The 26,071-nt window shown below is 44.3% G+C and overlaps 1 protein-coding gene across 17 annotated transcripts in view; it reads right to left on the bottom strand.

The window, feature by feature from the left end:
* Positions 1–26,071, bottom strand: part of LOC137306476 (neurexin-2-like) — a 1,403,359-nt gene that overhangs the window by 1,358,116 nt on the left and 19,172 nt on the right. The window contains exon 2 of one of the 17 annotated variants that reach the window (XM_067975720.1): positions 23,041–23,058. The exons of 15 other annotated variants lie outside the window; for them this stretch is intronic. In XM_067975720.1, the coding sequence (XP_067831821.1) occupies positions 23,041–23,058 (18 nt within the window). Of the gene's footprint in view, positions 1–22,884; positions 22,893–23,040; positions 23,059–26,071 lie in introns of all 17 variants that reach the window. One more of the 17 variants, XM_067975733.1, reaches the window with a different exon arrangement.

The raw sequence follows: 26,071 nt of genomic DNA, 5'->3' as shown, positions 1-26,071 counted from the left end.
CGCTGCCGCGTTTCTTACATTACAACGGTGACTATACTTCACGTGCAGTTATGTGCTGTGGGAAGTCCTGAGGTGATGAAAGGCGCTATATAAATTTAAGTCTTTCTTTCAAAGCTCTGTGTCTTGCTTCATCAATTCACAGCAGATACATGCTTCTAATTCAACACTATTTGTCACTTAACTGGTAATCTCACTCATAAATGGCACAGAATGGCTGGCATGAGAAATGGAAATTGTCATATTTGGTGTAGGAGAGGATGCTCTCCTGAGGTTGATACTGAGGCGCTTTGCTGAAATGGAATTGAGGGAGCTTTACTCTGTATCTTACTATGTTGTATATGACCTGGGAGTTTTCTGCAGATACTAGATGCTTGACATCTCTCACCTGGATGAGCTCAAAAATTCATCAAAAAAGCTATTTAAAAAACAAATTGAATGATAATGAAACACTCAGAGGATAAACAGTGCTCCCTCAGTGCCCTCCTGGGCAAATGCACCAACCGGGTTCAGTCCCAGCTATGTGCTGAGCAAGCTAATATCAGCTGGGGCAAGTGTTCAGACTTAACAATTGGGCGCAGAACCACCAGTCTAGGAAGGGGGAACTTTAGCCAGGATTCCCACTACTGTTCACTATCCAGTGACTCGTGCTGGAAAAAGCCTGTGTGTGGACAAGTTCTGCCGAAGCTGTGAAGCCCCTCACAGTTAAATACTTAGGGCTCAATTTTGAAATGGTTGGCAACGGAGTGGGGGAAGGTGTGCGTGGCAAACCCGAATTTAAAAAAAACTTATCGTTTCCGGCGCGATCGCAACATAATTGATGGCGATTAAAGTTCTTTCCCAGTTTCGTGCCTGGCAGCCAGTCTGATTCACAGGCTAGCTGCCGACAGGAGCTGCAACTCCGAGGGGTGGGGGGAGAGAGAAAGAGAGAGAGCGAGACGTCATCTGGCGCTGGAACGGAAGATCGGGGGGGGGGGGGGGGGGGGGGAGAGTGGAAGATCAGGGGGTGAAGAGGGGGAGATCGGGGGGACATCGGGGGGGTGAAGAGGGGGAGATCGGGGGGGAGGGGGAAGGTCGGGGTGGTGAAGAGGGGGAGATCGGGGGGGGGAGGGGAAGATCGGGGGGTGAAGAGGGGGAGATCAGGGGGACATCGGGGGGGAGGAAGGGGAGATCGGAGAGGGAGACATCGGGGGCTGAGAGGGATGTCAGAGAGGGAGACATCAGACATCGGAGCAGGGTGGAAAGGTAGGTTGATTTTTTGTTTTCACTTTGTGTAATGGTTTGTTTTTAAATTTATTTTGTTTCTTTTTGCCTGATCCGGCCCTTCCAGGCGTGAATCAGAAGCCGTGGGAAAGCCGCGCAGGTAAGTTAAAAATTGTTCTAACTACCTAATATGTCACAAGTAAACTGCCTTAAGTAGCTCAATGAGGTACAATTGGTTCTTTAACTATCATCCCGCCGGCTTCCGGCTTCGGGACGCCCGCGCGCACACCCCAACGCACCCACAATTTACGTTTAAAATCAAGCACTTATTGTGTAGGCTCGCCCATTAAGCATGACACTTGGGAGAGGTGCTCGAGAGTGATTAGGACTTGTGAAATCATACCCTAGTACAAGTGCGTGCCTTCAGTAAAGGAGGAAGAGAAAATTAATTGCTTTTTAAAAACGCACAGCTCTCAGGGGTCAGCAAACACAAGAGGGAAGTCATTACAATCTGAATCCTTGTTGGATTCATGATTTAACCCCAGTTACACCCAGACTCTATTATCCTGCCCCCCTCTCCTCTGCTTTAAATTCTACCACTGTCCAGCACTTATAAACAGCACAGATGTGAATCATCCCCTAGGAGTTTCAGATTAAAGAGCTCTGATTTCCTCTTCCAGTTGACAACCCCGCTGCATTCCGTTTCCAGTTAATATGAAAAGCCAAAAGCTTCATCTAGCTGGGATTTAGAACAGAGGGCCACAGCAACTTCTCCACACACAGAAATGTGAGGCAGTGGCATTCACTTCCAGGGTTAGCGGTTCAGGCAGAAACTAGGTCAACATTCAAGATTAGATTGGAGAGGCGGTTGAAGGAAAATGGGTTTAAAGGTTATAGGAACAGAGTGGGTAAATGTGATTCGAACTGTTTGCTCGGGTGGAGGGTAAACGCCGAGATGGATAGATTTTTGGACTCTAGGGGAAATCAAGGGATATGGGGGTCGGGCTGGAAAGTGGAGTTGAGGCCAAATTATCAGCCATGATCTGATTGAATGGCGGAGCAGGCTCGAGGGGCGGTATGGCCTACTCCTACTCCTAATGTTCTTATGAAACGGAGTAGTTGGGTGGAATGGTCTGTATCCGTCTTGCAACTTCTATGTATTTGTATGTATGTATATGTATTTGTATGTATGTATGTATATATATATATGTGTATTTCACTGAACTGTTCAACGCTGGGTGTAGTTGCTGCACGCCATAACTACATTCTCCCACCCCCAATACTCACTGCTCCCAGGGTAATATACAGTGACCCAGAAGTTGTAAACGTATTTACTGGCACTAACAGGGAGATCTGATATAACGCAGGAAGTACCTGGCTCAGTAATAAAGGCACGGTACTGCGGCCCCTCGACTCAGTGAGTTTATCCAGTGAGTTACTTAGGCCAAACATTTTGGTAGGTCCCAGGCCCGATCCCTGTGTTGAGCTTACTGATTTGTCTAACTGGCAATAGGAGAGCAACAGTTGACCTCAGTGCCCCTGGATTAGGGAGGGAAACATCGACCAAGGTTCCCATTCCTGATTTCTATCCAGTGAGTTCTCCTAGGAAGTGGGTGCCTGCGGAGATTGGGTGGGGACATGATCAGGATTGCCCTGAGCTGTAATAAGCACTGCGGTCACCATAGCCTGCAGATACTTTGAGGCTCACACATGATTAGCTACCACTTGGGCAAGGTACCGGAAGTTGTCTGGAACTTTCGAAAGGCGTTTGATAAAGTATCACATAATAGACTTGTTAGCAAAATTGAAGCCCATGGGATTAAAGGGTCAGTGGCAGCGTGGATACAAAATTGGCTAGGGGACAGAAAGCAGAGAGTAGTGGCGAACAGTTGTTTTTCAGACTGGAGGGAAGTATACAATGGTGTTCCCCAGCGGTCAGTATTAGGACCACTGCTCTTTTCGATATATATTAATGACTTGGACTTGGATATAGAGGGTATAATTTCAAAGTTTGCAGATGACACAAAACTTAGCAAACATTCTACATTTTGAGGGTACTTAAGTCACTTTCAGCCCAGGAATAAGACTCCTAGTAGTTCTTTGTCTGTGACCAATAGCAAATCAAGAGTAGCAATGGCTAAGATGAGGTGCTTAAGTAATGACCCAGGAGCCTTTATTTCCTGGATGATGGATCCGAATCTGCATGCATGCCATACTGGTGTGCTGTACGTAATTCAGAAAGGCAAAGACAAATAGATATAGAGTCACAAACAGAGGAGTGATTTGACAGAAATACAGGGAAACACAAAGGGACAGAGACAATACAAAATAAAATATGGACAGAGACACAGAGTCAAATACCAAGAGCCACAGAGCAAGAGCGACAGAGAGAAAAAGAAAGACAGATAGTGAGGTGAAGACAAATACAGAGCCATAGACACATATAGAGGCAGAGAAAGGTCAAGTGAGCGGCACTGACAGAAACACAAAGACAGAGAGAGCAGTAGATACACAGGCAAACATTGAGAGACAGCACAGACAAATTGAGAATGACACAAAGAGGAAGGCATGCTTCTGGGTGGACTGAAGCAGCTGAGTCACTCTTTAACTTGTCCCCTGCTATACTTCTTGCTGGACCTTTGGTAATTCTCTCTGCTGCCTTAACATTTAGTAGGTAGTACTTTCACCTCTGAGTCAGAAGGTGCGAGTTCAAGGTCCACTACAGACACGAGCAGATAATAATACTTCAGCGTAGCACTGAGGAAATGTCTTTGTGTTTCTGTCAGTGCCGCTCACTTGACCTTTCTCTGCCTCTATATGTGTCTGTGGCTCTGTATTTGTCTTCACCTTGCTATCTGTCTTTCTCTTTCTCTCTGTCGCTCTTGCTTTGTGGCTCTCGGTATTTGATTCTGTGTCTCTGTCTGTCCATATTTTACATTGCCAGAGGTGCCTTTGGTCCAATAAGATGTGAAACCAAAGCCCTGTCTGCTTGTTTGGGTGGACATTAAAGAACTCTTGGAACGATTTAAAGAAGAGCATGTAGTTCTTGCAGAACTCCCAGATTCTCCGATAATGCCCTGGAGGCTTTGGTGGAGGAAGTAAGGAGAAGGAAGAACATTTTATTTCCATCAAATGGGAGAAAGGTGCCTCTCCACACTGCCAAGGAAGGATGGTCCAAGATGCCTGAGCATGTAAATGCCAGATGTTTAGCCCTCGGACCTGGAAGCAGTGCAGAAAGAGGTTCAATGACCCAATCTGGCCTTGTTGTCGTTGTCAGCACAGTCCTGCACCACTTTAATGTAACAGCATCAATGAAAATGTTGACCTCCCCCATTACATTCCTCTCATCCAATCATCGAAACACCCTTCAGTGGCCCTCTTTCTGCTGCCACATCCAAACTCTGCCACTGCTCTCATAATTAATACCCTCTCTTACTTCTTCATAACATCAGACACACTATTCTACACAGATGTCCAGAACTCTTCGGCACACCCCTCACTGTGGAATTCTCTACCACACGAGGCAGTGGAGGCCAAGTCATTAGACGTATTCAAGAAGGAGATAGATATATTTCTTAATGCTGAAGGGATCAAGGGATATGGGGAAAAAGCGGGAACAGGGTACTAAGTTAGACGACCAGCCATAATCATTTTGAATGGCGGAGCAGGCCCGAAGGGCCGAATGGCCTACGCTTGCTCCTATTTTCTATGTTTCTATGTTTCTAACACACTCCCTTTCCTCTTGCAGGACAAGTTAGCACACAATGGCAGGGAGAGGACCCATACAGGAGAAGTACTTCATCCTTTCACATGCTGACATCCGCTGAAGAGGTTGCTGTGGATAACCTGTGCAGAGGGAGAGCCAGAGCCGATGCACAGTGCAAGGAGGAAGCATACCACAGGGAGCTTGGCCCTACAACCAACCATTTATCTTATCACTTAACTGGCCCCCCTCACTCATTCTACATCACATCCTGGTGCTTCACTGAGCAACGATATACCATTGCCACCAGCTACTAATAATTTTCTCTATTTCTTCTTTCCCAGTCTGGTGAAGGCCTGGGTGCACTGGCAGTAGCGGATGAGGAGGGAGAATCTGCAACTGAAGCTACACCATCCCTCGCTCTCATACCTGCAAGGAACATCTCAGAAATTGGCACTTTGCAACCTTTACATATAGTAACTTAGAGGGGTCAGCACTAGGTGATGCACCAAACACAAGTGCGCAGGAGCAAGGGCAGGAGGAGAAGATGGCCCAGAGCACAGTTCACCGGACGGTGAGCTCATGTTCTAGCTCTGCTGTAGACAGCAGAGCTGCTGACTTCCAGGACAAAGAGTATTAGGAGCATACCAGGAATTGTCAGGTGCAGGGGATTGCCTGCACGGGAAGCCTACACATGTTGGAGACTGTGGAGGAGTCTACTTTCAACTTGTGTGAGGCATTCACATATGGCATCAAGTCACTGCAGTCTACCATGGAGTTTATGATGATCTCTATGTAGAATGAAGTTGGGTCTGCTTTCCAGGAGTCTCTGGCACCAGAGGCAGCATCTGTCATAGATGCACATACTGAGGCTATTGCATCCACCATTTTCTCCCGCTAACTAAGCTTGAAGGAGAACACGGATAGGGGCTTTCAAGACTTCACAGTACTCCTACAGTCTGTTCTCTCGCACATCTGTGGGGGTGCTGAGATGCCACTCGATGTGAGTGGCAATGGCGCAATGAGAGAGATTCGTGCCATCCTCTCTCAGAATGACAGCACGCCTGTTCCCCCGTCGCTCCTTGCCCAGTGCCAGTCCTGGTGCCACAATGCCAGCTTGGCCAGATTGCCCCGGGAGCAGCCGGGGTGTCATAGTCTGCAGCTTGACCTTCTCAGGCCCGAGTTCCTTGAGGTCGGCAACCACGGCCATCTCAAGTGGCCTCATTGGAAGTCCAGCAGCCTTTTATATCCCAAGCTGTGCCCACTCAGGAACTAGAGTAGATATAAGAGCTCTTGAGACAGGCAGTAGGGGATTGGACCACAGTGAACAGTAGTTAATTTCTTTAGTCCATTTCACAGGACACTGACACCAGTATTGGGACAGGAAGGAACTGTACCATTGGGACGGGCTCTGCCTGAACCTGGCTGGGACCAGGGTCCTAACAGAAAGGATAAATAGGGCGGCCACAAGGACCTTAAATTAGTAAATATGGGTTGGGGGTGGGGGGGGGGGCTCAGGTGGAAAAGGTAGTACAAATAATTATTCTAAAACAAACGAAAAGGACAAGAGTAGAGTGATAGTCAGAAATTACGCTTTAGGCACTACAGTTAAAGGGAAAACTAAAATGAAGTAAAGTAATTAAATCAGGAGAGAGAAATAAGAAATGTCTGAGCAAAACAACATTAGAGCAGATGGACAGGTTAGGGTGTGTAGCCCGAATAAGCGTCCTTTATACAAACGTACAGAGTATAGGGAACAACTTGAATGAATTGCAGGCGCAAATTCAACTTAGAGGGTACAACATGGTAGCCATTACTGAGACATGGCTGCAAGACCGTCAGGACTGGGAACTGAATCTACCGGGTTATTAAGTCTATAGGAAGGATAGGGAAACTTACAGAGAGGGTAGAGGAGCCTTAGTGATTAAGGATGAAATTACTTCAATGATAAGAGAGGACATAACGAGAGGTGAGCAGGCAGTGGAGGCTTTATGGGTAGAATTAAGAAATAGAAAAGGATTTAAGGTTGTATGGGAGTTGTGTATAGGCCTGGTAGCAGCTGTGAAGTGGCAGAATGTATAAATGTAGAGATTAGACAAGCATGTAGCAAAGGCAGAGTGGTTTTAATGGGGAATTTTAACTTTCAGAGATTGGGATAAGCAGACGAACTCATGTCAGAAAAGTAGCGAATTTCTTGAGTGTGTTCAGGACAGCTTTCTGTAACAATAGGTCCTAGAAACAATAAGTGGACAGGCCATATTGGATTTAATAATGAGCAATGAGCCAGATTTAGTTAACAGCCTAACGGTGCGTGAACATTTATCTAACAGCGATCATAATATGATCGAGTTCAAGGTTGTGTTTGAAAGGAAGAAACCTGTAACAGCTACTAAGATTCTAAATTTAGCTAAGGCCGACTTCAACAGGATGAGACAGAGACTGTCCACAGTAAACTGGGCAAATCTGTTAATGGATAAAATGACAGAAGATCAGTGGGAGGCGTTCAAAAAAGAACTTAACATGACACAGAACCAATTTATGCACTTTAGGGCCAAAACAAAACAGCCATGGATGACAAAAAGAGTTAAGGGGCAACATAAAACTAAAAGAAAAAGCAAAACAAAAATGCAAAAAATTGTACAGATCCTAGCGACTGGGAGAGAAACAAAGATCAGCAAAGGGTGACAAAACAGATAGTAAGAGCTACAAAAAGGGAGTATGAAAAGAAACTTGCAAGGGATATTAAAACCAACACATTTTTTTTACAATTATATTCGGAACGAGAGGGTGGTCAAGAGCAATGTGGGTTCCTTAAAAACTGATAATGGTGATATTGTAAATGTAAATAAGGAAATGGCAGACATGTTAAATAATTACTTTGTGTCAGTATTTACAGTAGAGGAAGAGGATAGCATGCCAGACATCCCAAGGAAACTAATTTTGAATTGGGATGGGGATTCACCATAATTAACGTAAGCAAATTAACAGTAATGAAGAAAATAATGGCACTAAAGAGTGACAAATCCCCAGGACCAGATGGTTTCCATCCCAGGATTTTAAAGGAAGTAGGTGAGAACATTGCAGAAGCCCTGACTATAATCTTCGAAAGTTCTCTTGATTCAGGAACCATTCCTTTAGATTGGAAAATTGCACATGTCACTCCGCTATTTAAGAAAGGTGAGAGGCGGAAACCAGGGAATTATAGACCAGTTAGTCTAACATCTGTTGTCAGGAAATTACTAGAGTCTATAATTAAGGATAGAGTGACTGAACACCTTGAAAATTTTCAGCTGATCAGAGAGAGCCAGCATGGATTTGTAAAGGGTAGGTCATGCCTGATGAACCTGATTGAATTTTTTGAAGAGGTGACTAAAGTCGTGGACAGGGGAATGCCTATGGATGTTGTTTATATAGACTTCCAGAAGGCATTCGATAAAGTCCCTCATAAGAGACTATTAGCTAAAGTTGAAGCTCATGGAATTGGGGGCAAATTATTGACCTGGTTAGGGAATTGGCTGAGCAGCAGGAGACAGAGAGTAGGGATAATGGCCAGGTACTCAAATTGGCAGGATGTGACTAGTGGTGTCCCACAGGGATCTGTGTTGGGGTCTCAACTATTCACTGTATTTATCAACGACTTAGATGACGGATAGAGAGCCACATGTCCAAGTTTGCCGACGACACAAAAATAGACAGCATTGTAAGCAGTGTAGATAGAAGTATAAAATTACAGAGAGATATTAGTAGATTAAGTGAATGGGTAAAACTGTGGCAAATGGATTTCAATGTTGGCAAGTGTGAGGTCATCCATTTTGGACCTAAAAAGGAGAGATCAGAGTACTTTCTAAATGGTGAAAAGCTCAAAACAGTGGAGGTCCAAAGAGACTTAGGGGTCCATGTACATAGATCGTTAAAATGTCATAGACAGGTGCAGAAAATAATCAAAAAGGCTAATGGAATGCAGAACTTTATATCTAGAGGATTAGAATACAAGGGGGTAGAAGTTATGCTACAGCTGTACAAAGCCCTGGTTAGACCATACCTGGAGTATTGTGTTCAGTTCTGGACACCGCACTGTAGGAAGGATATATTGATATATTGGTCTTGGAGGGAGTGCAGCGTAGATTTACTAGACTGATACTTGGGGCTTGATTCTCGCACCCGCGATCGGGTGCGTTCGTGGCGGGGGGGGGGGCGGGGGGGGGTTGCGAAAATCGGGGATTCCCGGGGCGGGTCCGGAGCCCGGCTCCAACCCGCCCACTTCCGGGTTCCCCAGTGACACGCTGACATGCGCGCGCAGCCCCCGCGTTTGGGACTCCAGCCGGCATTTAAAGCCGGTGGGGTGCCACTTAAAGTACTTAAACAGGTACTTCAGGTCGTTTACACACCTGATTGACCTGATATTTTGGAGGGCTGGGATTTTGAAATTAACTGAGACTGTTTCCCGTACTGGGGGAAACACTCCCAGTTCAAACGGACGTGTTGCAGCCATCAGCCTGTGGCAGCTGCAAAGGTCCATTTGACAGGTGGGGGAGGGAGGGGTGGTGGGGAGACCCTCACTCATTGCAGGAGGCCACTCTGTCACTTTGGACAAAGTTTGGCCTCCACCACCCTCCTCCTAACAATAAAATTCACAAACTTCCACACTTACCTCGGTGTCCAGACACATGTACCTACCTTGCAGACCCCCTCAAATGTACATCTTCCGGATGGGGGCCACCGTAGCTGCAGTCATGATCTCCTTGGGGGGCGAACCAGCATCACCAGCCTCGCCGGCCACCTCTGACACGTGGAGCTCCACAACACAGTGCTGTGACACATTCACCTGCACAGCAGGAGGGAGGGTAACGGCAGAGAGAGATGCATCGCAGAGGGCACTACCCTCGCCACAGGGTCTACAGACCGAGGCTCAGCTTCCTGGACCTCTCTAAGCAGCAGTGCACACGGAGGCTCAGAATCACTCGACATGTAGTCATGGACATCTGCAGCCTCCTTCATGCCGAGCTGCTCCCGGCTGGCCCGAGCACCATCTTCTTACCTGTCGCTGTCAAAGTCACCACTGCCCTCAACAACTTCTCCTCCGCATCCTTCCAGGGTGCCACCGGGGACATCGCCGACATCTCTCAGTCGTCTGCACAAAAGAGCCCTGCAAATACACCTACACCCACTCTCCAGTGACACAATGGGTGGCATCAGTTGTGGGTCTTCATAGTGATCCTCAGGAAAGGGCATTATTGCACAAATCAGACAAGATTCGCAAAGACGTGGCAGTAGTGGTGACAATATAATATGTTATGTGAGTTGATCAGAAATTAAATATAGGTTAACACCATGACAAACCCTCAAACACCCTTGTGCATCCCCTTCATGCTCACGACACGTTTGCCTTACGCTTCCTACTGCACATATGTGATGCATGCCCTGTGGTTGCAGCACAGGTAGTGGCAGGTTGGGTGAGGCTGACCGTGAAAGAGATGCATGAGAGGGTGAGTATGAGATCGAGCCATGAGATTGTATGAGGATTGGGTTGAGTGGTAGTGGTGGGATGAGTACTGGGGAGGTGAGTAAGTGCAGGTAAGATGAGGATGAGCTTTGAGTGGGTGTGAGGGGTGACGTGATAGAGTAGTGTTGGCAGTGCAGAAGGAGATGTGGGGTGGGGGCGATGATGTGCAGGCGGAGGGGAGGGGAATGAGTAAGTGTATTCACTTCGGCTGACCTACTTAGGTGATTGAAGTGCCTCCTGCACTGTATGCAGGTGCGTGATATGTTGGTGGTGCTGGTGACCTCCTCTGCCACCTCGAGCCAGGCCTTCTTGTTGGCAGAGACAGGCTGCTTCCTCCCGCCCGCCATGGGGAAGATCTCTGTCCTCCCCCTCCTCCTCACCCCATCCAATGATACCTGGAGTGAGGCATCATTAAACGTGGGAGCAGCCTTCCCCCTGAGCTGCTCCATGCTGTAATTTTTCTTATTTCCTGCAGCATCAGTCAGTGGAGGACTGCGCCTTTAAATAGGGCTCCTCCAGCTGACAGACTTTGCTGCACATGTGCAGTCCGCCCACCATGCAGCTTACCATTGGGAAACCCGGAAGCACAGGCAAGTGGCTCCAATTAGCCTGCGATTGCGTGCGGAGCACACTGATTTCACCGGGCGCGTTACCCACGCGCCCAGTCAGCCCCCTGCTGAGAACCCGCCGCCCTGCTAATATCGAGACCCTGGACTCCAATGGTTAAATTACGTAGAGAGATTACACAAACTAGGGTTGTATTCCCTGAAATTTAGAAGCTTAAGGGGTGATTTGATCGAAGTTTTCAAGATATTAAGGGGAACTGATAGAGTAGGTAGAGAGAAACTTTTTCCGCTGGTTGGGGAGTGTAGGACTAGGGGAAATAGCCTAAAAATTAGAGGCATGACATTCAGGAGCCAAGTTAGGAAACACTTCCACACGCAAAGGGTGGTAGAGGTTTGGAACTCTCTTCTGCAAATGGCAGTTGATGCTAGCTCAATTGTTAATTTTAAATCTGAGATTGATAGATTTTTGTTAACCGATGGTATCAAGGGATGTGGGGCTACAGAGGGCATATGGAGTTAGGCCACAGATCAGCCATGATCTCATTGAATGGCGGAACAGGCTTGAGGGACTAAATGGCCTACATCTGTTCCTATGTTCCTAATGGTGGATGTAAAGATCTCTGTAAACTACATTCTCTTTCAAAATTCAGTTTGTGCAGAGTTTGTTTGGTGAGTATTTGATGACCATGGAATATACTTTTTCTGAAAGCCCCGTGCTTGTGTTTCAGAATGAATGAGAATAGATTAGCAGCTAACATAAAAGGGAACCCAAAAGTCTTTTATAAACATATAAATAGCAAAAAATGTAATCAAAGGAAGGGTAGGGCTGATTAGGGACAAAAAAAGAGATCTTCTTGTGGAGGCAGAGGGCATGGCTGAGGTACTAAATGAATACTTCGCATCAGTCTTTACTAGAGAAGAGGATGCTGCAGTAACCCCGTGTTCCCCAGATTTATTAAAATAATTGAGGTCAAGAACAAAAAGTTAATGGAACTCCTTTGAAGGAAAGTGCGTTTGGCTTAGCCGTAAATAACAGGAAAGGAGGAGGTAGTAGCAATATTGGATAGGATAAAAATAAAGAGGAGGTACTTAAAAGGTTGGCTGTACTCAAAGCAGAAAAATCTCCAGATGGGATGCATCCTAGGTTACTGAAGGAAATAAGGGTAGAAATTGCAGAGGCTCTGGCCACAATCGTCCAATCCTCCTTAGATGGGGAGCAGGGCCAGAGGACTGGAGGATTGCAAATGTTCATAAAAGGGGAGAGGGATAAACCGGGCAATTACAGACCAGTCAGCTTAATGTCAGTGGTGGGGAAACATAGACAGACTGGTGAAATGGGCAGAAACACGGCAAATGAAATTTAATGCAGAGAAGTGTGAAGTGATTCTTTTGGAAGAAAGAATGAGGAGAGGCAATATAAATTAAATGGTACAATTTTTAAGAGGGTGCAGAACCCCGGGGGTATATGTACACAAATCTTTGAAGGTGGCAGGACAAGTTGAGAAGGCTGTTAAAAAAGCATATGGAGTTTTACTAATAGAGGCATAGAGTACAAAAGCAAGTAAGTTATGCTAAACCTTTATAAATCACTGGTTAGGCCTCAGCTGGAGTACTGTGTTCAGTTCTGGGCACCACACTTTAGGAAGGATGTCAAGGCCTTAGAGAGGGTGCAGAAGAGATTTACGAGAATGGTACCAGGGATGAGGGCCTTCAGTTAGGTGGGGAGACTGGAGAAGCTGGGATTGTTCTCCTTAGAGCAGAGAAGGTTAAGAGGAGATTTGATAGAGGTGTTCAAAATCATAAATGGTTTTGATAGAGTAAGTAAGTAGAAACCGTTTTACAGTAGCAGAAGGGTTGGTGACCAGGGGACACAGATTTAAGGTGATTGGCAAAAGAACCAAAGGCGACACAGGGAAAGATTTTTTACGCAAAGTTGTAATGACCTGGAATGCACTGCCTGAAAGGCGGTGGAAGCAGATTCAATAATAACTTTCAAAAGGGAATTGGATAAATACTTGAAGGGAAAAAATTTACAGGGTTATGAAGGAAGAGCAGGGGAGTGGGACTAATTGGATAGCTCTTTCAAAGAGCCGACACAGGCACGATGGGCCAAATGGCCTCCTTCTGTGCTGTAATGTACTATGATTCTATGACTGCAGTCCCAAGGATGATGGAAGGATTGGGACTGATGTTGGGAGGGACTGTTGGTGCGAGGGGAATAGTAGGTTTTCAGCCAAAGCGCTCCTGGCTGAGCTGCTGTTGAAGAGCTCTCGCAGCTGACAGGACCAGTGGGCTTTGCTCTTCCTCATTATCATCAGTGTCTTCCTGTAACGCATACTCATCCACCTCCACGTCGTCCTCTGCAGCTAGCTCAAATTCAGTTCCTACAGATTGGAGGATGGCAAATATAACCCCACTATTTAAAAAAGGAGGGAAGAGAAAAAACAGGGAATTACAGCCCAGTTAGCCTAACATCAGTAGTGGGGAAAATGCTATAGTCTATTATAAAAGATGTGATAACAGAACACTTGGAAGGCATTAACGGGATTGGACAAAGTCAGCATGGGTTTATGAAAGGGAAATCATGCTTAACATGCTTTTTGAGGATGTAACTAGTAGAATAGATAGGGGAGAACCAGTGGATGTGGTGTACTTGGATTTTCAGAAAGCTTTTGATAAGGTCCCACACAAGAGCAAAATTAAAGCACATGGGATTGGGGGGAATATACTGGCATGGATAGAGAATTGGTTGACAGACAGGAAACAGAAAGTAGGAATAAACGGGTCTTTTTCCAGGTGGCAGGTAGTGGCTAGTGGGGTACCACAGGGATCAGTGCTTGGGCCCCAGCTATTCACAATATATATCAATGATTTGGATGAGGGAACTAAATGTAACATTTCCAAGTTTGCAGATGACACAAAGCTGGGGTGGAATGTGAGCTGTGAGGAGGATGCAAAGAGGCTCCAATGTGATTTAGACAAGTTGGGTGAGTGGGCAAGAACATGGCAGATGCAGTATAACGTTGATAAATGTGAGGTTATCCACTTTGGTTGTAAGAACAGAAAGGCAGATTATTATCTGAATGGTGATAAATTGAGAAAAGGGGAGGTGCAACGAGACCTGGGAGTCCTTGTACACCAGTCGCTGAAAGCGAGCATTCAGGTGCAGCAAGTAGTTAGGAAGGCGAATGGTATGTTGGCCTTCATTGCAAAATGATATGAGTACAGGCGCAGAGATGTCTTACTACAGTCGTACGGGGCCTTGGTGAGACCACATCTGGAGGATTAGATGCAGTTTTGGTCTCCTTATCTGAGGAAGGATATCCTTGCCATGGAGGGAGTGCAACGAAGGTTTACCAGACTGATTCCTGAGATGGCAGGACTGGCATATGAGGAGAGATTGGGTCGACTAGGCCTATATTCACTCGAGTTTAGAAGAATGAGAGGTGATCTCATCGAAACATATAAAATTCTAACAGGACTGGACAGACTAGATGCAGGAAGGATGTTCCCGATGGCTGGGGAGTCCAGAACCAGGGGTCACAGTCTCAGGATACGGGGTATGCCATTTAGAACTGAGATGAGGAGAAATTTCTTCACTCAGAGGATGGTGAACCTGTGGAATTCTCTACCACAGAAGGCAGTGGAGACCAAGTCATTAAATATATTCAAGAAGGAGATAGATATATTTCTTAATGCTGAAGGGATCAAGGGATATGGGGAAAAAGCAGGAACAGGGTACTGAGTTAGACGATCAGCCATGATCATTTTGAATGGCGGAGCAGGCCTGAAGGGCCGAATGGCCTACTCTTGCTCCTATTTTCGATGTTTCTATGTTTAAATTGGTTGGTCCCTCTGGATGGCAGCATTGTGGAGCATGCAGCAGATAATGACGATTCTGGAGATTATCTGGGGGCGATATTGCTGCACACCTTCAGGAGGCCAATTGTCTGTTTTATCAGGGATTGAGAGGTTTGCACAGGGTGAAGGCATCATGGCAGCTACCAGGAAAGAAAGAAAGGCTTGCATTTATATAGCGCTTTTCACAACCTCAGGACGTCCCAAAGCGCCTTACAGCCAATGAAGTATTCTTGAAGTGTAGTCACTGTTGTAATGTAGAAAACCTGGAACCAGGAACAGATCTGCATGGTACGCTGCATGTTGTCGCAGTGAGTGAAATCCCTTGCTATTGCAGGCTGTTTTACTGGAGTGGGTAAGGTTACGTGTCTGCAGTCGATGATGCTCTGCACCAGAGAGAAGCCTGCCATCCTGGCAAAGCCAGAGCCCCATCTTCCTGCTCTGTGGCATTGACGGGGAAGGATATGAAGTCACTGGCTTTGTCAGAGCACACGTCAGTCTCCTGGCAAATGCAGACCTGCACTGCTGATTGGCTAATGTTGCAGATGTCACCTGCTACAGTCTGGAATGACACTGAGGCATAAATATTCAGGGCCACAGGCAAGGATGTATGTACTGGGCTGCAGTTGGTGGTGCAGCAGGTGGCGGAGCTCTGTGACAGCCTCCCTGGTAAAGCATAGCTTCCTCACACACTGCTCCTCGGTGAACTGTTGGGAAGAAGTTCTGGCCCTGTACACTTGTATGTGGTAAGGCCTCCTGCAAGCTGCTCTCCTTCTGTCTCTTCTCTCTATAGCCGCAGCTCTCCAGACTATAGCTTGCTCCTGATCCTCCTCCTCTTCCAGCAGCATGGCTGTGCGAACATCAAGACCAGTGAAACTAACCAGAAGTTTCCCAGAAGCCCCTGGTCAAAAACCTCTGCTGACTCACCAAAATATTTTCACAAATGATTACCGCCAGTCAAAACTCCAAAAAAGCTCAAAAACAGCACGCTAGCAGTCCAAATAAACTGAGAGCCGCTGATGGTCCCTTTAAATCTTGCTAGAAATGGCCGCCCTCTGGGATAGTTCCACCCACGATTTATATGACTGATTTGGAATTGGTGAATAGAGTGCCAGAACTATTGAAAGGGAACTTGGGTTCTAAAACGAACCTCGGACACTAATTAGCATGCTTAAATAGGCACCTGCCGAAGCCTAAAAGCCCTGATTCAAGTGGCAATGGGAAAATTCTGTGTGTGGAACAGCCGTACAATCTCAGTTTATAGCGTACGTTTTTTGGCGGTAAAACGGGTGTTGAAACTCCCCCCCAGCAAAACACAGAAAGACAGAGCCCTCTTCTGTCTTCTCGTCTTCAGATAAAGAAGAATCACTCTATCAGATTGTGCAGTTCAGGCTATGATCTATGAACCAGGTTTAATAAAAGTAAGTAAAAATTAAACAGAAGTAAAAGGCCAACACAATTTCAGTAGATTATAGAATGTAATTTAACTCACTGAATCTGTTACAAAACCGATAACCATTTTTAATTTCCAATAGATTTCAGAATATGGTTACGTCAGTTCAGATGTCAGCAATACAAAGTCTTTTCCTAAGTGTATATGTTCAAGGTACAATTCCACACAGCCCCTAGTTTAACCAAGTGCCTGGTGAGCAAAGAATCACTAAATAATCACTGCAGGCTGCAGCAGATATACCGCACATCCCCTTCGAAGTTCAAACTGGGGCAAAGGAGATCAAAAAAAGCATTTTTCACAATTAAATAAAGTGATCTATGATCATAGGATTTAAAACAGAGATTGCCTGCTGCAACAGACTCACACAGCTTGGTGTGTTCGCAAACCCTAATGGTTAGCTTTGTCTCCTTCCCGGAATGAGATTCGACTGTTTTGAACATCTTGGATGGACCGCAAATCTTCCCCCACTTGATGAACGAGAGAGCGATGATGCTTCCCTTCTCTCTGTTTGGCCCTAGTCTTCCATATTTCGACAGAGAAGAAAAAGAATTCATAATTGCTGTCTTTATATCGCTATGAGCCATAGCTGGTGGGAGTCCGGGTTCAGACAAGTTGCATCTTCCAATTTGCTAGGCTGTGCCCAGACTGCAGAAAGTAAATTAAAATAAGTACCAAAATCCCATAAATAGATATTAACAACATGGAGTAATTTTTATGATTTGGACCACCTGCCATAGTGTGTCTCCTCCATCGTTTGTTGTGATTTGGTTATACAATCTAACTGTTCAGCAAAGCCTGTCCTCTGTTTATCTTGCCAAGTCATCTTGGTGTGCCCTTACTATTCCTTATTATACACCCTACATAAGCATTGTTGTGTCCCCATTATGTATCCTCTATATATTACCCTTCCTCGTTTAGAGTCCACTCTATACACACCATACTTCTTCTCATTTTTGATCTTCCCAACATCCCGCTGTTCCACTTTTTACCTCTTCTATATATCCACTGCTCCCTATTCTGCTCCTCATTCTGTCCCACACTGTGTTCTTCTATATCCCATTGTTCGTTAAAACATACCCTTTACTTTTCCAATTGAGTCTCCACTCAATAGCATTGAAATTACTGTTTGCGATAATGGATGAACAGATTTATTCATGTGTTCCTCTGTCTGCTATTTTAATGCAGGCATTAGTCTATGTATTTTAAATGGGTTAACACCTCTACTAACATAGTGGACAGAGGAATGTCATACAAATGCATTATGCATTGGCCTGCTGCTATTGTCAAATGAATGTTGGTGCTAATATTGCACTGTTCTCCATTATATTATCCTTAATAATCTTACCATTTCCCATTCTAAACATCATTGTTTTCTAGGAATATATTCTGTTCTGTCACTATAAACCTCCCTGGTTTAGCAAAATAATTTTTCTTTTAACTTTAACATGGAGTAAAGTACACCCTCCGGCAAAGGGATGTGTAAGCTTTTGTTTTTGTGCACTGTATAAGTGCGTAGCGTGGAGCCTCGAGGGTCAAATATAAAGTTTAAATCCATGTTCCCATTAATTTCCAGATATCTCAAACCGTGAATACTAACAGATGTTGGTGTTGTGATTTGAACAGCCTTTTCCGAACCTTCAGGCTTACAAAATTCAAACTAGCAAACGAGAAGTGTAAGCAGAAATAGGACTGAATTGCTTGGGTGTCAAGGTCTGGATTACTAGACCTCAGGGGTTGCAATATGCCTGAGAGTGTCTCCTCTATATACCCCTTTGTTTCACAGTTTTGGGTTGAGCGTGAACATGTTGATATGTAGTTCATTTGACCGTTATTTTAATAATGAAATTAACTTATTTAAAGTAAACCTGTTAATGTTTATTCCTTATTAATATTGTAAGATGTAATTTCAGTCCATATGTATCTTTAGCAGATCTTACTCCACTTTTAGACCAAAATTTAAGCACGAAAAGTTCCAAGTGGTACGATTACTCCATTTATAAAGTTTCTGTTTTGATAGTTACATGATCCCTGATTCAAGTGCTGATACTGAAAGGTTTAATGTTCCTTTTTTATTACAATGTTGACAAATGAAGCACTGACAGTAGCTACATTTACTCTAATTGCTAATCTCAGCTCCACCCACTCCAATTAATGACCCTTAGCCGAGCTAAACTAATTATTAACTTCAATTTGCATTAATTGGCAAAAACATTCCCCATCCACTCCAATTGGTAACTGCACCTCCAAGTACTCTAGTTAACCACTCCAATCCGGAAGCCATCCGTCTTCATTGGGAAATCTAAAGAGCATTAACATTACAGAAATATCAAAGAACCAAGCTCCCTGATGGTCTGAGGGGTAAATACGCCACACAGTGCAGTGGAAAGCTACACAGAGCAGAAAGTCCCAGATTTGATTCCTAGTTTGTGTGGAATTAGCTGATCTCAGCTCTGACAGTTTAGGGACACCACAAGTAAACTAAGCCCCACATCGAGCAACAGCTTCCATTCCCGATCGCTACCCAGTGACCCCTTTCCCTTTCTGAAAATCTAGGTAAGTTTTAGGCTCATCTGTGATACATCCCTCCCTCCATGAGGAAGAATGGCCTGCCAACCCTCATTAATTATGCTCGTGTAAGGCACCAAACAGTTACCGGTGTCCCTGGAATTGTACCCCAACCCAAGTCACTGCTTTCAGGAGAGGAGGAAAGAAAATTGAAGCCAGACTGAATGAGATTATGTCCAATGTTGACATGAAAGCAGGGTTGGCTTAGTCATATTTAAAATCTGGACTGATACCTCAGTAAATAGTTTCAAAGCTGTTATGGTCAAGTAAAATTTGTAACACTGCTGCGGACCTTCTGCAACCTCATCTGGTCACACTGGCTTTTGGAAGACAGACCGGTTTCCTATCAGGGAGCCTCCTACAACAATTAGCGATGACTTACTGAGCAGTTTCAAGCATATTAACTGTCAAAAGAAGCTCTAAAGCTACTGATACCCATCTTGCATTCTATTCAATCATGTCTACCTTCCAAAGAGTCTAAAGGTTGTTGATGTTTTTCTCTCCTTCCCCCTTTAAATGTTTCCTCTCCTAAAGTTGCTGACTCATACCAGGGTACAGTTTTAAGAGTGCCTGCACTCAAGCGGCCATTCCTCATTTTTTGAGCCTAGGCAGTGAGTTTTGGCAGATTGTCCAATCAAAAACCAGACAGGTGGCAATTATAAGTTCAGGCCCTTTGTGCCTCCTTCCTTTTTTTTAAGGTGATAAAGCTCCAGTACCACAGACAATTATGGCCTGTCAGACTCAAGGACAATCAGGCATCAGAACCCCTTCCATGTATCTTAGTTGAAGGGTCCAATGCAGTAGCAGTTTTGCAATCTCACCAAAATTGCAGCCTTTTGCCTAAATCAGGCCAAGGTCCATGCAACTTGCTAATCTACTCAACAGTCTGTACGCTTAGAGATAGCTGGAAACGCTCTCGAGATCTGATGAGAGGTCATCGACCTGAAACGCTATCTCTGTTTTTCTCTCTCCACAGATGCTGCCTGACCTGCTGAGTGTTTCTAGCATTTTCCGTTTTTATTTCAGATTTCCAACATCTGCAGTATTTTGCTTTTGTTTAAGTCTGTACACTTACATCAGGCGTAATTCTTACTCCCCAACTAAGTCAGTACAAAAGAGGGAGACAAAAAGCTAAAAGCCCAAATGTGGAAGGAGAAAAAAAAAGGAGCAAAAAAAAGAGATAAAGGGAAAAAGAAAGAAGGAAAGAAAAGGGAGTGAGAAAGAGAATGAGAAAAGGGAAAAAGTCAGAGAGAAGAAGAAAAAAAAAATCGAATTAGCCGCAGGGAATGGTGGGATATGACAAAGAAAAGAAGTTAAAGGGACAGAATGTAGTAAACTGTTTCCGCTGAGCAGAGATAATGAGTCAATCTGATCTATTATTTAAACTTGTGTCAAATTTAACTAAATGGGACTGTGTTTTGGTTTCCCATTGGAATTAGGGCTCCAGCTTCCAGCAACATGCACAATGATTGCTTCAACCAGCAGCCTATCAGATAGCATCTTCCAAATTAAAATAAATGAATACTTTTCCTTTCCCCTGGGAATACATGGATGACAGTGTAGTGACCCTCCCCCACAGTACATGTGCTGATGCAGTATTCCTTCCTCTTCATGTACATGTTTCGCTGTGCAGTATACCTTTCCCCATGTGTATGTGTGCTGGTGCAGTAATCTCCCTCTTCATGTAAACTTATCTCGATTTGGTATTTCCCTGCACAAACGTGTCGATACACGTATTCCAACTTCCTGTCAATGCCTGTGTCAATACAGTATTCCTCTTTATGTACACATCAAGGCAGTATTTCTCCGTGCCCCCCCCCCCCAATATACACACATAAACTATCCTGTCTATATTCTTTGCTTCCCAGATGCTTGCCTTAAATTTTCAACAGGACTTTGAGGCCTTGAATGGGACTACAAATGCTCTTTTTGAGGATGTGAGAGGTTATTGAATACATTTGTTAATCGTACATTTATAAAGATATTCTGATTTCACTGTAATTGTAGAAAGGACCTAGAGTAAGTCAATTTCAGCCTTTTGTCTTTTGAAATCAAACTCACTGCATCATCTCCTACTCTAAATGTGGAACCCCTTACCAGTGTACCCTACAATCTTCAGGCTTTTAAATCCCATCACTTAACTACTATTTCTTGATAAATCTCATATTTTCTACCGGTCTTTGCAAGCTTGATGTTTCCTACAATATGCAACTTGACCATTCACGTAGGCTTTGGAATTTAAAGTGCATTTATACTGGTTCCAGATCACTGTTAGTACTGCTGCGTTCTCAATGTACATTTTTCGCACAGTCAGCACAACTCCAATGTAAGCCAGCTGGATTTGCAAAGTCCAACCACCGGAAGAACTGGTCAAAGAAACTAGTCTTCCTGACGGCCAAGCTTTGCAAATCCGGCCATTTTCTTTGATATTTTGCTATATTTCTGAACATACAGCACCTGCACATATATTTAGAACCCATTAATTTGCACGGAATTAATTTCTCTTATTCTAAAAACTGACTATGTGTTGCAATTTCCAAACATTATGGAAGGGAAACCATCCTTGACGTTGTCAACAAGTGACAATACAAGTAAAACCATTTGGGTCCCAAAACATGATGCCATTTCTGGACCACTTTCTAAACAAATGACAACTGGCTCGAGACCTAGTTCCATTTAGTGCTACTTTTTTTATAGTTAACAGTGATTTTTAACCAGCTCAGCGCACCTGTGGACAGAACTGGCAGCCTCAACAATAAGCACTAAGGGTGGAAAGCAATCAAGTTTGACACCAACAGTGCTTTGTCCAGGAACAAGTCCCACCTCTCTTATATTAAAGGCTGTCTCCAATGGCATGCACAACACCCCCTTATACTATGCACTGCCTCTGGAGTCACAAACACAATTTCCCTTATATTACAGATTACAATAAAAATCTTCTGAAAGCTCTTTTATTGGCCTAGTAACTATATGTACCGCTTGATATGGTACTAAGCCTCAAAGAGCAGCAGATCCCAATTCAATTCATAGCCTCTGATGAGGTAGGAGCACCACAATGGTTTGCAGCAAACCAAAGGGATAAGAAGAGAAATCAGCCAGGGTTCCTGCTGGAAAGTGCACACGTGTGAATTTTGGGTGAGGACAAGATCAGGATTGGGCTCGGCTACAATGCCCTCCATTGTCAAATAGCTGAAGAATGGCTACTTGGATGAGGTACTGGCAGCTGTTAAAAACAGGCCTCCTAGAGCTGCTGGCACCTAATAGAAACAGACCTCAATGCCTTCAGTGGAAGGGGGTGCAAATAATTGAAGTGTGATGGCCCATGCATGCAGCCATCCTCATTCACACGCAGTACTGAAACACAATTTGCATTTAATGTTACGTAGCATTCAGATCAACAGCTGCCATTAACCATCGCAATTACAGAGAGGAACACAGTTGAACACACACTGTATTATCCTGTTATTTTATTAATAGAGAAAGCAGTTTGTCTGTCTGACTCATAAAACCAGGTGCCTTGCTCATCGAGACAAATCTGTCCATGACAAATGTAGTTCAATTAGTGAGTAACAACTGTAATTTAATGCCAGGAATTTGTTTGCATGAATTAATTTACCCTAACAAAACAATTCAAATTAGAATATTAACTCAGATACAATCACATTTTCTATCACTTAACTCAAACAGGATGATCCCACTGCAATCAGGGAGCCTGGGAAAATCTAATTGAATACAACAACAATTGTTCCCCAAAAAGTTTAAACCAGTGAAGTATTAATATTTAGCTTTTTGTTGGAATTTGGTAAAAATATATTGGCATTCCCTCACTGGCTCAGTTGGTAAATGTATTGCCCAGTTTAAAATTGAGCCTCACACGCTAGCAAAGATCCCAGATCTTTCTGTGTTGATTTAGCTAACCTCCACGTGGCAATGAAGAGGTGCCCTAGTGCAGTGAAATATCCCAATTGTAGCATAGAAGACCTATGTACCAGATCCAGCTCCTTCCCTAACCAAACTGTCCCAGTAAAGCTATGACATTGTCATCTACCTTGGAAGATTGCCCAGGTATGTCCTAACCACAACAAACAGAATAAATCTAACCCAACCAATCACCAGCCTATCATCCTCCTCCCAATCATCAATAAATGATGGATGGAGTCATCAATATCACCATCAGGCAATATCTACTCACCAATAACCTGCTCAACAACTCTAGCTTGGGTTCCGGCAGAACCACTCGGCTCCAGGTCTCATAACAGGCTAGACACAGACAAGGGCACAAGAGCTGAATGCCAAAGCAGAGGCGAGAACAGCTGCCCCCAACTTCAAGACAGCATTCAAGTGCGTATGACACCAAGGAGCCCAAGCACAGCTGGTCAGTGGAGTGGAGGGGGTCAAATGGAAAGTCTTCCAATGACTTTCCATTCATAACTGACGCAAAAGACTCAGGTGGTTGTCAGAGGCCACTCATCACGGTCCCAATACTTCACTGCAAGAGTTCCTCAAGAAAGTGTCCCCAATCATCCTCAGCTGCTTCATCAATAACCTTCCCTCTGTCATAAGTTCAGGAATGAGGTTGGCCGCTGACGATTCAACAGTGTTCTGTTCCATTCACAACTCTTCCAATAAAGAAGCCCATGCTAGCAAAACCTGGACAACACCCAGGCTTGGGATGGCAAGTAGCAGGTAACATTCGCACCATGTAAGTGCCAGGTAATGGCCATCTTGAATAAGAGAAAGCCCAGCCATCTCTCCTTGACCTTCAATGGCACCACCATCACCACATGCGACGAGTGGCCCATCTCCTGACCTCTCAATGCCTTTCCATAATCTACAGGGATTAAGTCAGGAATGTGATAGAATACTCACCATTCGTCTGGACGGGTGAAGTCACAACAACACTCAAGAAGGACAACACCATTCATGGCAGAGCAGTTCACTTGATTGGGGTCCCTGTTATTGGACTCAATATCCTTCTCCTCCTCCATCAGCACACTATGGCTGCAGTAAGTATAATCTACAGGATGCACTGCTAGAGCTCACCAAGGTTACTTCAACAGCACCTCCCTCTCCTGTGATCTCTACCACCAAGAAGGATTAGGGCTGCAATATTGTGGGAAAGCCTTCACCTACAAGTTCCCCTCCAAGTCACATGTCATCCTGATTTGGACACATGTCATTGTCATTGGGTCAATATGCTGGAATTTCGTACCTAACACCATTGTGGAAGAACCAGCACAAGGACTGCAGCAGTTCAAGGAAAAGGCCCACTGTCACCTTCTCAGGACAACTAGGGATGGGCAATAAATGCAGACTTTCCAGAGTCACCCACATCCCAAAATTATTATTTTTAAAACCAGAACAGCAATGGGCGCACTACATTTGGCTTCAGCACCCCTGAGCTATGGAGTCAGGATGAGATGGAAATCAGCCAGCGTTTCCATCTTGATTCCAAACCAGTGATCTTTGCTGAAAAGGTGTGGATTTCAGGCGAGGACAGAGAGTCAGGCTTGCCCCCATGGTCCAATAGCTTATTGACACTCACCCTCCATGCATGTCAAAATGTCACAAGTTGTATTAAAATCATTAAAAAATTTTAGGAACAGGAAAAAGTTATGACATCCAGAAAGCCAATCCCTTTTTGACAGATATCAACCATGCACTACTTTCTCACTATATCACTCAACCCTTCTCTCTCCAGAAATACAGTTAATTGCCTCTTCAACCTCTTATAATGGTAGATTTTATAATTCCATGCTCCTGAACGGATGGAAAATCCTGTGAGATGTACTTATCGCCCACCCAAATTCCCAATATAATATGCGTCACTGGTACGCAAAGCTCCAACACAGGAAGCATGGATTTGTAAAATCTCCCTATACTGCCTCCTTCAGTGGTCTTCCCTGGTAATTTACTCCACTATTCCATTACCTTTTTGGATGAAAAAGTTCTGTCTGACTTTCCTTCTTACTTCCTAATTTTTAACTTATTAACTGCTATTTGAACCCTTTACCACAGTGAACAACTTGTCTGAATCAACTTTGTCTATTCTCTTTAGTAATGCAATACACCGTCACATAATATTCAACCAATTGTAATGCAACAAAATGCAATTAACTGCAACGTAACATATAAGACAGACAGTAGCTCCACATATAATGCAGTATGTATTGAATGCATTGCATTTTAAGGCAACATAGCATGATGCAACACACAGTAAGGCAGCACACCATTATGCAAAGCATCACAATGCAACACGCTAAAATACAACGCTTAAGGCATCAGGTGCCGAATATGACACGCTCGTTTCTTCTGATCGGTAGCTAAGAATTTACAAGCATGTACCAATCTACAGACTTCCCTCACCAAAAGCAATTAACTTCCAGTTGACCTTAAGATTTCTATTTATAGCAGTTAGACTTTGCGGCTTTAAAAGGAGCATGCCAGTTAATCACTGCTACACCTCAGCAGTAGAATAATACTTTTTGTGATCCATGGTATAATGTCCTTTCCTTATAAAACAGGACATCTTCTGGTATTTTGGGTGCAATGGGATGGGAAATCTGTTACTATGGTAAAGGAGGATGCTGAAATGCAATGAGTAGTTATAAAATACATAATGTTGTCATCATAGCCTTGTTGCAGTGATTTTCACCTGGGGTTGCCAACTCTGGTTGGTCATATTCCTGGAGGTTTGATCATGTGACATCTGATCACATGACACAAATCAGAATTGTTCTCTTAAAGTAGCAGCTAATACTGTAATCTCCTCCCCAAAAAGAGACAGTCACTCCCCCAGAACCCTCCGACTGGCATAACAATCAGGCAATCCCAAATTTAACCCAACTAAACCCAGGGAGCTTGAGTCACAAGAATCACAATTACAGCAGGCTTACCTCGCCCCTACCAACTTCTGTCTTATGTTAACTACCAATCCCTCTCACTCATAAGAACATAAGAAATAGGAGCAGGAGCAGGCCAGACGGCCCCTCGAGCGGCTCCGCCATTCAACAAGATCATGGCTGATCTTCTACTTCAATGCCATTTTCCTGCACCATCCCCATATCCCTTGATGCCATTAATATCTAGAAATCTATCAATCTCAGCCATGAATATATTCAATGACTAAGCCTCCACAGCCCTCTGGGGTAGACAATTCCAAAGATTTACCATGCTCTGAGTGAAGAAATTTCTCCTCATCTTAGTCCTAAATGGCCTACCCT

Source organism: Heptranchias perlo, chromosome 43 (assembly GCF_035084215.1).
Source record: "Heptranchias perlo isolate sHepPer1 chromosome 43, sHepPer1.hap1, whole genome shotgun sequence".
In the NCBI taxonomy this organism is placed as follows: domain Eukaryota; kingdom Metazoa; phylum Chordata; class Chondrichthyes; order Hexanchiformes; family Hexanchidae; genus Heptranchias; species Heptranchias perlo.
This window is presented reverse-complemented; position numbering and strand designations above follow the sequence as displayed.